The 14742-nt window shown below is 36.3% G+C and overlaps 1 protein-coding gene across 3 annotated transcripts in view; it reads right to left on the bottom strand.

Moving 5' to 3' along the window:
* Window positions 1-2830: 2830 nt before the first annotated feature.
* The window catches only part of LOC121867955 (ninjurin-1-like), a 28177-nt gene continuing 16265 nt past the window's right edge, over window positions 2831-14742 (bottom strand). For all 3 annotated transcript variants that reach the window (XM_042368116.1, XM_042368119.1, XM_042368118.1), the window contains exons 4-6: window positions 14543-14731; window positions 10827-10926; window positions 2831-4710 (exon numbers count right to left, since the gene is read on the bottom strand). In XM_042368116.1, the coding sequence (XP_042224050.1) occupies window positions 4646-4710; window positions 10827-10926; window positions 14543-14731 (354 nt within the window). In that variant the 3' untranslated portion in view covers window positions 2831-4645. The remainder of the gene's footprint in view (window positions 4711-10826; window positions 10927-14542; window positions 14732-14742) is intronic.

The following is a 14742-nucleotide window of genomic DNA, read 5'->3' as shown; positions in this document are numbered from 1 at the left end:
AGTTTTTATTCTAGGTTAGGCCGACCGGCCATGAATTTTCTGTCCGAGACTTTGGGAAGTGAGTGCATTCCAAAATGAGAGTGACCAATTGGCTTTGTTTTCAGCAGGCATTGACTATGAGTACTAAAGTATAATGAGAGATGATCAATAATGATTTAGCCGTGGCACCTTTTTCTACTTCATCCACTGAACCTTTTTCACCCGTTAGTTCCATTTTAGTTAGTACGTAATGATTTGACATGATTGCTTCAAATTGTTCTCAGATAATCAATTATGTCTGTCACTGATCATGAAAGTGGTAATAAAATCAAAATGTTTATGACATATGCTTGAACGAAGGATGGAAGTGAGAATCCAGTAATATTTGATGAAGAGGATTAATAATGATTTAACCATTCTTCCTAAATTTAAGAAATTAATTCTAGTGAAATTCATAAATTTTGTAATACGTATACAGTTCAGAGAAAGAATAATGGTATGATTACTGTACAGAAAAGTGAGTAGTTCAGATGCAGAACAATCAAAATAGTACTGTACAGGCATGCTGTTGTAGTGGATTTCTCCCCTACAAACGCTGTTTGTCGCTGAGTAGCCGACCCCACCAATTCCCCAGTGTATGCCTCGTGGTCTAGGTCAACCAGTGCCGCCATACATCACGGAGCGGGGGTCAATTACTAAGCCACGCCTACCCCCGCTATATAAGACCTGACCTCGTGGTGATCTCTCTCTTTCTACCTACAGCCGCAGCCAGCAACACCTCCTCCTCCGCCGCTGCCTGGCGGCCCTCGCTCCTCCTCCGCCTGCCTGGCGGTCCTCTCTCCCGCTGGCGAGCATGGCGACCCACAAGCTGGTCCTCTGAGCACCCTCACCAACCAGCTCTCTCTACATCACGCTTGTAACCATGCTGCCTTCCCAGCACCAAGCTGCATTGTGCATCCAATACAACATGTATATAGAGAGCACATTGTAAGTTTCCTTTCTCCAACCCATCCTGAGTGTGAACCAAACATACCATACCCCACACTGTACATAAAAAAAAAACATATTTCAGGGTGATGAATTTGTTAATTAATGTTGAAAATATTACCAGATGTGATACACATAGTATTTTCGTCCTTAGTTTAATTATGAGAATAAATCAACCTATTAAGGGAAGAACTTATTTTCCTTGTTTCTTGACAAAAGGAGATTATTTCGTGAAATATGCGAGTGGGTTACTGGATGTATGAAATCAAGTGAGAAAATTATTTGAGTTGGTAATTGGTATGGACTACTTTTAAAGGGGGGTTTCAAGACAAATATGTTCAAATTTGACAACTTGGTGTACTGAACATTGCATATAATTCAATAAATAAGAAACTTCTGATCCTAAAATAATCTTTTCATCACAAAACAAAGAAATCATTCAGGAAGAACTCTCAAACTCAAGGATCTTATTTTTTTCATGACATAGCACAGAATCCTTTCTGATATACACACTGCACTGTAATTACTAAACTCCAAGATGTTATACATTTTAGTGTTAAACTTATCTGGACACAAGAAAATACGAGGTGTGATCCAAAAGTTCCCAGACTGGCTTCATAAAACCTTTCCCTTCGCAGATATCAAATTCCAATCATTAGCAGTTACTCACCCTCTCACATCAGCTGATTGCTAGTACACAGACCATTTCACATCCCATAATTTTAGCTGTGTTGATTTATGAGTGTTTGTTTTAACATAATACTACAAAGAACAATGTTTTGTTTATTCTAGGAGATGGGCTGAGGTGCATCTGGGTAGACTCTCAGTCTTTTTAGTATTTTGTGTTTTTCTCAAGTACCAAACTAAATTATTCCATTGAGACAACACTTCAATTTAGTGCAAATTCGGTTATATCAATGTTCTACTGTACTGCATCGATTAAGCGGGAATCTGTGTCGCCAACCGGTCATAGTGCAGCTTTGTGCGAGTGTACCAGCCCATTTGCTAATTCAAGTCAGTCGCCACTCAATCCTCAACATGGAGGGAAGTATCAAGCAGAGCAGTGCCATCAGATTTTGCTTCAGACTAGGAAAAATTGGTGCAGAAACCCATGAAATGATCAAGGAAGCCAACAAAGATGAAGCAATGTCCAGGGCTCAAGTTTTCACGGGGCACAAGCGCTTCAAAGAAGGGTGCACCTCCTTTGAAAATGAGCTTTGTTTTGGGTGGCCTTCCACTGAAAGAAATGATGAAAATGTCCAGGAAAATGACCAACTTATCCATGAAGAGTGTAAGGGATCCCCCGTGAGATTGCCTAGCGGTTGGACCTTTCATATGGAAATGTTAACCAGATTCTGACTGACAACCAGCAATTGGCTCTTTCACCAGGACAATGCACCTGTGCACACTGCCCTCACTGTGAATGATTTTCTGGCGAAGCACGGCATCCTAGTGGTCCCCCACCCTACATACTCTCCAGATCGGGCCCCCTGTGACTTCTGGCCATTTTCCCAAGTTCAAGTTGAACCTCAAGGGGAAGATGATCATGGACAAAATGGAGATCCAGGACACATCACAGAAGGTGTTCTCCAGCCTCACCAACAAGGACTTCCAGATCTGCTTCCAGAAGTGGGAGGAGGGGCTTCAGTGCTGCATTAAGGCCTCTGAAGAATATTTTGAGGGTGACTAAAGTTTCACTGTAATGTCTTGAAGATTTTATGAAGCCAGTCCAGGAACTTTTGGATCACACCTCGTAAGATTAATTTTTTTCTTTTTTAAGTGATGTAACCTTCAATAGCCTTCATTTTTTAACTGTAGACGCAGCATACCTGTATACTGTATATGGGAGCATTGAAAAAAAATATGTATTGCATTTATATTTACTGGTACTGTATATAAAAACTATACAACAAGTAAAGGTAATCAATTTTCTATGCTATACTTCAGGTTCATTTACAAAACATTGCACAAGAATTTTGGGATTAAAAATCCTAGGCTTTCAATTTAGCTAACTAGAATGCCAACACCCATAGCATAGAATTATATTTATAGTCTAAAACATTTGGAATGTATTCAAGTTACTCTGTAACTACCCAAACATCTTTCAGTTACGGTACACTATACTGTACATGTACAGTATTTATGAAAATAGACATGATGTGTAATTCAATATCTTTTCAATTAATATATTATCACCAGGCTTATTCTCCATTGATATCAGAACACATAAAACAGGTAATGAATCAAAACCTTAAAGCACCACATTTAAAACAGCATCAACAAAAAATGGCAGATTTCATAAACTCTTGTAGATATTATTGACATGAATGGATATTTTTTAAATTGTGAACATCATTAAGGATTTCACTTACAATATACCTTTATGTCAACTTACTGCTGTACTGTACTGTATATCAACAGTAAAAGGTTCAACAAACAATAACTACACAACACATTAGCACAATACAGTATGTCAGAAACAATAGATGTCAAAAATTCAACAGTGCAATTGTGCTGATTTTTTTCAAATTCACAGTAATTGTACTCTATTCCTCAGATTACTGTGATTACCATTAGCTTGAAAGACTGAATTGTAGTGTCTACAGTAATCCAATGGTAGATCCTTACCACCATTTACTTGGGTAACTTAAAGTGTTCTGGGCAAAGGTTCTATACCTGTATGTCCAGATATTTATTTAATTAAGTAGCACAAGTTGGTATTTTAGTGGTAGAGCTACTGGTAGCTGCTTCACAATATATATTCAAGGTTCTATACAGTATTCATTGATGATATGTTGAACTACCATTGTGCTTGTCCAGTTGTTTCAGGGTTGAGAATTCGAGTGTACAGTACATAAAATCTGAGTAAATTTACATTATCAAAGAAAACATTATTTCATAAGGTTTATACATAAGATTGACTTTCAAAAGAATTTAAACTTGTATAAAAAATAAAAATAAATAAATCACATATAGTACCACATATAGTTATCTGTTACTGAACATTGTACAAACCTCAAACAGAATGATCCTATTTATACAAGCAATATCAATTATAGGAAAGGCACTGGACTATGAATGCCTACTAATAGTTTCTTATCTACATTTTAACACATTGGAGAGAATTAATAAAAGCTGGAATAAAACAAGATGTGAAAATGATGTTAGTGCTGGTAAAGGGAGTGGATGAAGGTCTACTCACATAGTCCTGTGCAATACTGTATCAATGTGCTGTACTGAGTAAAATATTGGTAAAAAGAATATATACTTCAGGGGTGGATGGTAGAAGGGTGATAGGTAACCCAAGTAGATGATTGTGAGTGAAAGATGCACTAAAAATGAGGAGAATGGACAACCAGGAGGCAGCATAAGAGTGTTCATGAGCAGAGAATATGGATTCAAATAATTTTTATACGGATATGTTGCTGAGGGGTTAGGCTAGATTGTGTGGGCCACAAGGAGTAAGCTAGTTTAGAGGCTCTGTTTTGGAAGGGAAGATTACAAAGAACAAATTAAACACACCTTTAGATTACAAAGAACAAATTCAACGCACCTTTAGATTACAAAGAACAAATTAAAAAATATGAATGAAAGGAATGTGTGTTCATTCCCAGCTATCCTAAGGTAAACAGGAAAGATCTTACAATAATTTAAAAATAATTGTTATTTTCTTCCTCCTCTACTTCTCATTTTGTTCCTCCTTAACTCTCTTGGGGTTTCCCCATTCACTGTACTGCACACATCCTGAGAACATAAACCATAATCTTTCTTCACATGGCAAGAGACAAAAGGCAATTACAATACATCTTTCATTTGAGTATTAGAAAACGTAACTTGTAAATTCTTTCACATACTTTTGAACATTTTCAGTTCTCTTAATGGGTATTTCACATTAAGAATACTGTACTATATAAATATATGAAATAGGAAGCAATAAAATGCATAAAAAAATTAAGTGCTGTCCAGTAATATTTAAAAAATAATGTGCAATTTAAGGTAGAACACCTAGTGATGTCCCAGAGAGCATTCGACCAAGGGAAAAGAATCATCAGTACTGTACAGTATGTATTATAAAAGTCCTTGAAAAACCTAATATCAATTCATGATAGCTAAAAAGTTGACATTCATCATGTTGATCTTGAATGAACAAATTAATGCTAAAATCTCAATACAGTACTGTACTGTACTGTACATGAAAACCTCAGTTCTTATGAGTATCTCTTTCCTTAAATGAGAATAAACACATAAAAAAAATGACAAAAGGCTATTATTAAAGAAAATAGCTTCATTCTACAGTATATGGTTGCCTGTTGGATTTTATGAATTATTCCTTGTTATACTGTACTGAACTGCATAAGGCCTTCATTTCTGAATCTTATGCCATTTATTGCAAAGACAACATCTATGAATTTTAATATATATAAATATATTATTTTTTTACGGGGAATAGCCCACCCGGGCACAGGTCATCAACCCACAACGGGGCCTAGGGGGCAAAAAAATAAGAGTAAAAAGAAATTGAAAATAGAGAAGAAAAGGGTAATATTAATGTACACCACGAAGATGTCGGAAAACCATCTTTTTGAAGTGATACAGATTGTATAAAGCAGAGCATTCCACAGTTTGGCTGTGTGAGAGAGAAGGATGTACTATAATGGCTTATTCTAGTGTGACCGACATCCACAGAGAAACGGTGGGCACCACGGGCAAGACGTGTGTTACGAGCCCACAGCCTAGCCGGCGGTACACAGGATGCCAAATCCACCGAACATTGCCTGTTAAAGTACCTGTAAAAGAGAGTGAAGCTACATTGCAGAGAAGAGAAAGGGAAGAAAGATTATCAACTAAAGGAGGAAAGTTAATAAGATGAAATGCCTTTGATTCCAACCTATCTAACAGTTGGACAGAAGAAGAGCCACCCCAGATAAGAGAGCAGTACTCCAAGTTAAGATGAATGAATCCCTTATATACTTGAAGCAGCTGCTCAGGAGTGAAGTAGCTATGGCATCTGTACAGCATTCCCAGCTTTTGGGAGGTAGCTTTAGCAATATTGAGGGTGTGTGGCTTCCATGACATAGAGGAAATGGTGAGGCCTAGCATATCTATTATAGAATTTGGCAGAATGATAGCATCCTGAAATGTGATTGGTGGGAGATCATCTAATTTGAAAAGTATAATTGGTACTGTAAATACTGATTTTTATTACTATTGAATATAACCAAGTTTCTCCCTCCCCATTTGGAGATGCTGCACAGATCCGCATTGATAGATGTAATGATATCAGCTCTAGAAACAGATCTAGTTTGAGAATTAGGGGGAAGGGGAAAATGTGAAGAAGAGTGAAGAGTACAATCATCAGCATAAGAATGGATAGAATTAGTCATAGTGTGAAGTAAATCATTTATAAAAAGAAGGAAGAGAGCAGGTGAAAGAACAGAACCCTGTGGGACACCACTATTGGTAGAGAAAGAGTGAGAGATCGATCCCTCGACAACAACTGCCATGGATTGGTTCTCAAGGAAGCTAGAAATTAGAGAACAAAGTGGGGGAGAGAAACCATAAGAGGGAAGTTTAGAAAGCAAAGACTTGTGCCGTACCCTGTCAAATGCTCTGGAGATGTCAAGGGCCACGATGAAAGTTTCCCCATAATCCCTAGGAGAGTATGGCAAAAGATGGGTGCAGTAGGAGAGCAGATCACCAGTAGATCTCGCCTGGCGAAAGCCATGCTGATGACCCGACAAAAGAGAATGGCATTCAAGGTGATGGAGAAAATAAGGGTTTAAGATAGTTTCAAAAATCTTAGAGAGGGATGAAGTTAGGGCAATGGGGCGATAGTTAGAGGGATAAGAATGGCCATCCTTCTTCGGGATGGTTGAACCAAGGCTCTATCAGTTACAGTTAACAATGGTGATTACCAGGCTTGCTCCCATGGAAGTGTGCAGAGATTACCAGTAATTATGATGCAACTTTCAGTTGCTATGATTCACCACTGAAGTTATGGCTACATAATGGTGACCCACTGTATCCAGGAAACTATTTCTCTACTAAAAGATTAAACTACAGTATTCAAAGTTCATAACTCAGGTAAGCTAAAACTACACAATGATGCCCTCTTGGACACTGTCACTCCATATTATATATGCGGGAAATGTATGTGTCCAAAAAATTAAATTACATACTGTATTATAAAGTACTTTTTAAGATGTCTTTGTGGTAAAATTTGGTGAAGTCTTAACATTTAAAGGTCAATGCTATTCCAATATTCTTTTTCAGAGCTCTTTTGTCACTTTTCCTAAGATAAAACTGATTTTGTTATTATTATTTAGTCATTCTTTTGGTGTACTGTATACATTTATATACACCAAAAGAATGACTAAATTAAAAAAAATCCATTTTATGTAAAGACTAAGTATGGCAACACTCATTCTTTTAGTACTAGGTACTGTACTGTATAATATCAGCTGAGAAGATCCACAGCAATTCACTTTGACTTCAATGGTACTTAATTGGCCAAGTTGCTTCAGTACAGTATAGGCAAAGATAAAAATTGCTTTTCAACATCTACAGCACAGTACAGTACAGTATATATATACAGCTAGACCCCGACTTACGACTGCTTGGACTTACGACCGCCGCAGTTGTGACCATTTTTTTTTCAAATGACATGCATTTTCTATACCGAAATGCTTCCAGTTAATGTAGTTTCCATATATAATTAGAAAATTATGGAGGCCCCATGTGCATTCAGCTGACTACATTAAAGGTAAGTGCTCAGTCACACTGTATCCATTCCTCATTATTTATTATTTTTACTGTACTGTATTTCATTGTAGATTTTTTATTTGAAAAAAAAAAAAAAAAAATTGATTTTTTTTTATCTATGTCGGACTTACGACCTGGATTTGGGTCCCTAACCCCGTCGTAGATAAAAAAAAAAAAAATCTATTTTTTTTTCAAATAAAAAATATACAATGAAATACAGTACAGTAAAAGTAATAAATAATGAGGAATGGATACAGTGTGACTGAGCACTTACCTTTAACGTAGTCAGCTGAATGCACATGGGGCCCCCATAATTTTCTAATTATACATGGAGACTACATTAACTGGAAACGTTTCGGTATAGAAAATGCGTGTCATTTGAGAAAAAAAAAAAAAAAAAAAAAATGGTCACAACTGCGGCGGTCGTAAGTCCCGACGGTCATAAGTCAAAGCAGTCGTAAGTCGGGGTCTAGCTGTATATATATATATAATATATATATATATATGATAATAATAAATCTACATGGGAATCACATAATAAATTATATCATTAAAATAAGATAACAAATGTTAACTTTAAGCAAACATCCAAGTTACCAGTATAGTACCTATACCTGGAACCTGCCATGACCCCAGACTAAATTCCCATACCCTAGTACAATGCCAAGATTTACCTTATTTGAAACTTATGTTTATATAAAAAAAAATTACTTTATCCTAAGTTATCACACTGAGCAGGGGAGGTGAAGTGAAGTGGAGTGGGGGTAGAGCCTGTCATGCATCCTGCATGGTTTGCACATGTTACACCACTCCAAAACCACATCATCGTATTTCAGAATATTGCGAGTTATGTAAAAATTAATTTACAGTTGAATATTTTACTACCATTCTGTGTTACATCAAAATACTAGTTATCAAAATCCAAGTTATCAAGTACTTACTGAAACCGTGAAAAATTGTAGCATATATAGCATATACTGCATAATATCGATATAATGGTTGTTTTTACAGGGACGGAGACCTAATACTTCCACATAGAAGTACATACATGTATCATATACAAAGTACAATAAAGTCCCTGTCAACTAAAAATCTTCTTACAAAATATTTGAGCAATCTAAAATCCCATTCTGTGGTCACCCATGCTTGACCCTTGATAAGTCATACTAAATTTCTGCCACTTTGTTTCATGGGCATGAGCACTGCCATCACCAACAACTGATCCATGAGTCCTAGTGTTGCCAGGTTGGTAGTTTCATCCCAAATTGGGTTAGTTTTGAGAATGAATGGTGGGCAAATACTGCAGCTGGCAGGTTGCAGATTTTTTTTAGCTATTTTAATTGCAGTTGCACTATAATTAATGAAAGTCTGAGGATCAAAAAAATCATAATCAACAACATAAAATTTTACTTGTCACTAGAAGGCATTACTGACGTGCTGTTTCTCATCAATGTACACTACAGTACCAGGATTAGTGACCTATCAGCCAGGTACAGTAGTACAGGTAATTTACCTCTACATTAAGTCACTAATCTGCCTCTTAGTCACAGTCTTTGAGTGTCAACATTTCAAAGGAACCACCAAGCCACTCTACAAGTGAGGTGACAAGAGTCATGACCTCACAGGGAATGGGTTACCATCACTGATTCCAGATGAAAAATTGGGAGTTTAAGTAGGGTAGGTAAGGATGTTGGTTAGGGCATGGGAAGCAGTGAGCATGTATGTACGGTAGCTAAAACAACTATTTGTGCATACTTTGTGGGAAACAATGTGAGACCATGGACGATAAATTTTGGTATATGAGGGCTGTCACTAGCCACACGTAAAATTTCGGAGCATATTGACTGCGCAGATAGTTGTTTTAGCTGCTGTATCTAATATCCAGTCACAAGAGCTACCATGACAATATTGTGTCCTGGGTCAGCATATCAGGTCACCTTTACTGTAATTGGCTAACTCAAACAGGCTCAAGAGTAAAACTACAAGGAGTCTTGCTTCCTGCCGGACGTAATCTGTACTCTTTGTTTAATATCAATTTTATTTTGCCCTCGCAATGCACTCAAACATATGCAAATTTGGTAATAGTGAGTCAACAGTGCTAAAAGGAAACGTAATGTGTTCAATATAAAAGTAAAGGTGGATTTTCTGCAGAAAAAACTCGAGCAAAGACCGTCAGTGAACAAATTGCATGATCAGTAAAACTGAAAAAAACATGATAGAATCCACTTTATGCAAAAATTCATTTCACAAAAGACTTTCTCCTGAAAATTTTGGTTGACAGATACTTTACTGTACTGCTATAGACTATTCTTATATAGGCAGGAGAAAATCAGGATCGCAGACACACATAATGGTGAAACTGAGACACAGGACTGAGTCTCCAAACTGAGTTACCCTGATTGTCATCAAGTGCGAGTGTACTGTTTTATCTCATTTGGTATTGGTACTGCTTCAGTTTGGGAGGCCCAAGCAGGAACGAACTTTTGTTCGCAACCGTACATTTGCTTGTTCCATTTACAAAATATAACAATACTGTACTATATTCTATATAACCTGTATAAAAATTAAATTTATTAAAAAGGCCTATATTCTATAAAACTTGTATAAAAATTAAATTAATTAAAAAGGCAGAGTATCTGGATGATAGCATGATTATAAAAGATTAATATATGATATATTTGAGATTCTTACCTAATAATAATTAGCGTATAATTCCATAACTATATTAACAATATTTTATTTCAATGATTGTATGCTTCATCATTCATGATTTTTCCTTTACATATATTAATCAGAAGAATCTGAAAGGCAGGATGCATAAATTTAAATTTAAGCAGGATATGAGTAACGCTTATCAGAATTAAATCATAATCACTAACATGGGTTTACTGTATTTAAAAATAATGTAATACAGTATATTAGTGTTTAAGGAGAATCATTGCTGTATACCTTCCTTTGTCCTAGTTACAAACCACCAACCAACTTCTCAGTGGCTGATTCAGTCATTGCAGCCCTTATGAGAACAGGGTCAACTCCTTCCAATGGCTCAATGGCAAAGGAAGATATGAAAACATTGATCACAGTGATAATGAACACACCAAGGACAATCCAGTTGTTAAGAGCATCGGCTTTATGGGCGTGGTGCTCACGTGAAACATTGTACCGACCCATGAAGATCAAAGCAACACCAATCACCAGCTGCAATCAAGAGAATTACAGATATCAAGAATCTGGGCAACATCAACAACACGCTGAAATCATGAGTTATTAGAAATAAGGGAATTATCAGTCACCAGCTGCAATCATATTTTTAATACCAAGTCAACATCAATCATCAGCAGGATCAGCATCTGGGGGGAACACCATAATTCTGAACAAACTTATATAAAATTACTTAATCTAATTAATAAAATTTTAATTGGCAATTATGGGGGAATCAGTATACAGTACAGTGGTCCCTCGGTTAACGAACACAATTTGTTCCAGAAGGTCGTTCGTTAACCGATAATTTCGTTAACCGAAACCATAGTTTCAATGGGGTATTGGGTAATTGGTTCCAGCTCACAGAAAAGTATATACAAAGTAAAGCCAGAATATAATTTACAGTGCTGGAATTCTTATAAGAGAGTGATTAATTTAAATATAAACAAGCTAAAATTTGCATTAGACAACAAATTTTAGATCTAATTTAAGAATTTTATTAGGGAGGTCAAAAATATTATCTTTTGTGCAAAATATATGACGTTTATATTCAAATTATTCCCTGTCTTACAAGGATTTCAGCAATGCAAATTATATTATCCTAACTTTAGTCCGAGGTATTATTTATTTTTAAACCTGTAAACCTAGTCTTTTTTCCCAAACGTTTCTCAGGAAGGTGGGGGGTGGGTGGGGTATGGAGGGAGGGGTGACAGTGACATGTTTGACAGTTGGCGCCTGTGGTGTGAAATATTTAATTGTTAATTTATGTCCTTTAGATTGAGTTTTTGTTTTTTGCTTATAAAATTTAATAGAAGTGAATATATTTAATTTGCATTGCTGGAATTCTTATAAGATAGTCATAGGTTTGAATGTAAACATAGAAGAGATCACTGAATTGGCTGAGTACCTCCTCAGCTTATCAGCTGATGTTCAAAACAAAATGTGATTTTCGTAAGGATTTCGTTAATAAAATTTTTTTTCGTAAACTGAATTGAAGATTCTTTTGGAAGGTAATTCGTTAACCGAAATTTCATTAACCGAGGCGTTCGTTAACCAAGGGACCACTGTAGTAATATTCTAAATACTATTATAAAGTAAATATTTGCTAATTACTGGCCAATCAAAATAGTAACATTTTATTGATTATCAGTATACTGTATATGTTTATTCTCACTAAAATTTTAATACAGTATACAGTCACATGCTTAAGTTGGCAATGTCAATGTTTGGCTTGACATTTCACGGATTTCTTATATCTTAAATACTGTAATTCAAAGGTCACCAAACTCATCATTAAGCACTGCAAAGGAGTATTCACAAATCACTACAGTATATAGTATTATCCCGGTTCCATTATAGCTCTCTTGCTTGCATCTTAAGAGCTCTAAGAAAAAATACCAAAAACATAAATGTAGTCAAAAGGCACGAGTCAGTACACTCACATCACGCAAAGAGTAGCTCTCTTTGTTTTTATGCACTTGGCCAATCAGCGCTGTTTACAGTACAGTACAAATTTGTTGCTTACACTGTGGACCCATTCTTGTTGACTTTCCATTTTTTTTTAAATTAGTGACTATTTTTTACTCATCATGTCTGGAAAATGGCCTGCAAGTTTTAGTGCTGCTAGTGCATCCTAAGTGCCACAGAACAGTATCTCCTTGGTTGTAAAATTACACGTGTTGGGACGGTTGGAAGCTGGTGAGCAGTAGGTGGATGTCGGTGCTGCTTTCAACTTGGCTGCATCAACTGTTATACATCAACTGTTAGACCTATTATTAAGAATACAAACAAGATAAAAGCTTCAGCCATGACAGCCACGAAGTTGCTATATTAAGTGTAGGTCTTATTGTGTGACATTAAATTGTGTGTAGCTAAGTAATGCACAATGTGTGAAGGTGGTGGTTGGATATTAGCTGCTGAGGAGCGCTTGGCAACACCTGGTGCATGTTACCGCCCCACCTCTCTATTCAGCTGTTCAATAGCATCTGGCAGTACTGCAGGCGCAGTGTTACAAAAAAAAATGATGCACATCATTTCCTCACTACTCACCACAATCTCCCTCACCACTACCAACACCCCATCATCGCCACTACCTCTATTATCACCACCTACATCATAATTTCAGTGATGCAAAGATAGATTAGCATCAACCAGAGCAAGCCGTACGATATCCACTGCCTCCCTACCACCCACCCAGGGCATCTCATACTCGTTCATCAAATGAATGTCATTCATGATACAATATTGTTTATTTGTTATTCATTAATTCGTAAATATATTTCACTGTACTAATCTGAGTTTATTAATACTTGTACCATTCATATACAATACTGTATACACTATATCTCATTGGTAAAAAAGAACATCATCAGGAACCCCTGTCCATATATGTAATGGTATAATGACCCCTTAGAATGCTGTTTGGATAGGGCTCTATAATCCAGGATCATATCCTGAGCGCTAAACAGGTTATTACTGTACCTGTGTCCTGAGCCGTCCATCCCAAATTATCATCAAGACCTGCTCCCTTGTACCTGTGTATGCTGACCTAACCAGGCTATTCCAGGTAACAGCCATGATGCTATCCTTTGTGTCTAATCACAACAGTAAGATTACATGTCAGAAATTTTTTCACATTTTAACATTTTCATTTTTCCCTCAATATTTTGGCATCCCTAGCAACTGCCCTGCTTGCTGGTTCCTTTGGCCGGCCCTGTTTCTGTCATAAGATGTACACAATTACAATTCCAAGCCAAACTTCATATCTACAGTACATACTGGTGCAGGTATGCCTCATTTAATGATGGGGATGTTACATGCACACAATATCGTTCATAGAGAATGTGTAAATAAATAAAAAATTATTGTAGGGTCAAAAACATAAAGAAAATAAACATTTCTTTGTGCCAGTTGTGACCTATGTTATGGTTATTTTTCAACACATAATTTCAGGTAGATATATGTAATTGTCTTTTTTATTTTTACTTTTACATGCACACACAATTGTTTATACAGAATGTGCAAAAATAAAATAATCATAATGTCAAAAACATAAAGAGAATAAACTTTCTTTTGTGTGTGGGAGTTAGCACACACAATGGGGAAGGGGGAAAGGATGTGGGGGGTTGTATCAGTTGTTTGCTGTCTCGTGTCCCATGTGGAGTGAAACGGTTGCCAAATGGCAAGTAGTATATTTTCTTTTATTTGATTTATTATAAAAAAAATATATTTATTTCTCACATTTACTGATTCAATATACATGTAACACAGTTACCAGACATACACATCCATGCTCTTCATTGTTCTCATTTTATAGTTTTATATATATGTTCTTTATTCCTAAGCCACATTAGAGTATTGCACAATAATGATGCGCATTTGGAGCACTGAATCCCAGTTTTTACGTCTGCCCTGCCCAAATTTTCCCAGAGTTGAACATCACTAAATTGAAAATTGACCGTCATTAGACAAGATAGTGTGCTAAAAATTTAAATCACTAAAGTAAATATCACTAAGTGAATGATCATTAAACGAGGGATACCTGTACCTCAGAATAAAAAATTACAGTACAGTACATGTAAAAAATGTGTAAAGACTAAAACTTTTTACATACCTGCATGATAATGCTAAGTGAGATGAGGGTTAAACTGACGTAGTAGTTAGCACCAAGAGAGCCAAATTTTCCAGCTTCTAGTACATAACGTAACTGATTAGCATTGGCTGTAAGGAGAGCTAGATCCATCATGCCCTGTGCCACTGTCTTCTTGGTTGCATAAAGGTTCACATCTAGTGGTTTTTTACCCTATCAAAACA

This window comes from Homarus americanus, unplaced genomic scaffold (genome assembly GCF_018991925.1).
Source record: "Homarus americanus isolate GMGI-L3 unplaced genomic scaffold, GMGI_Hamer_2.0 scaffold37032, whole genome shotgun sequence".
NCBI lineage: Eukaryota > Metazoa > Arthropoda > Malacostraca > Decapoda > Nephropidae > Homarus > Homarus americanus.
This window is presented reverse-complemented; position numbering and strand designations above follow the sequence as displayed.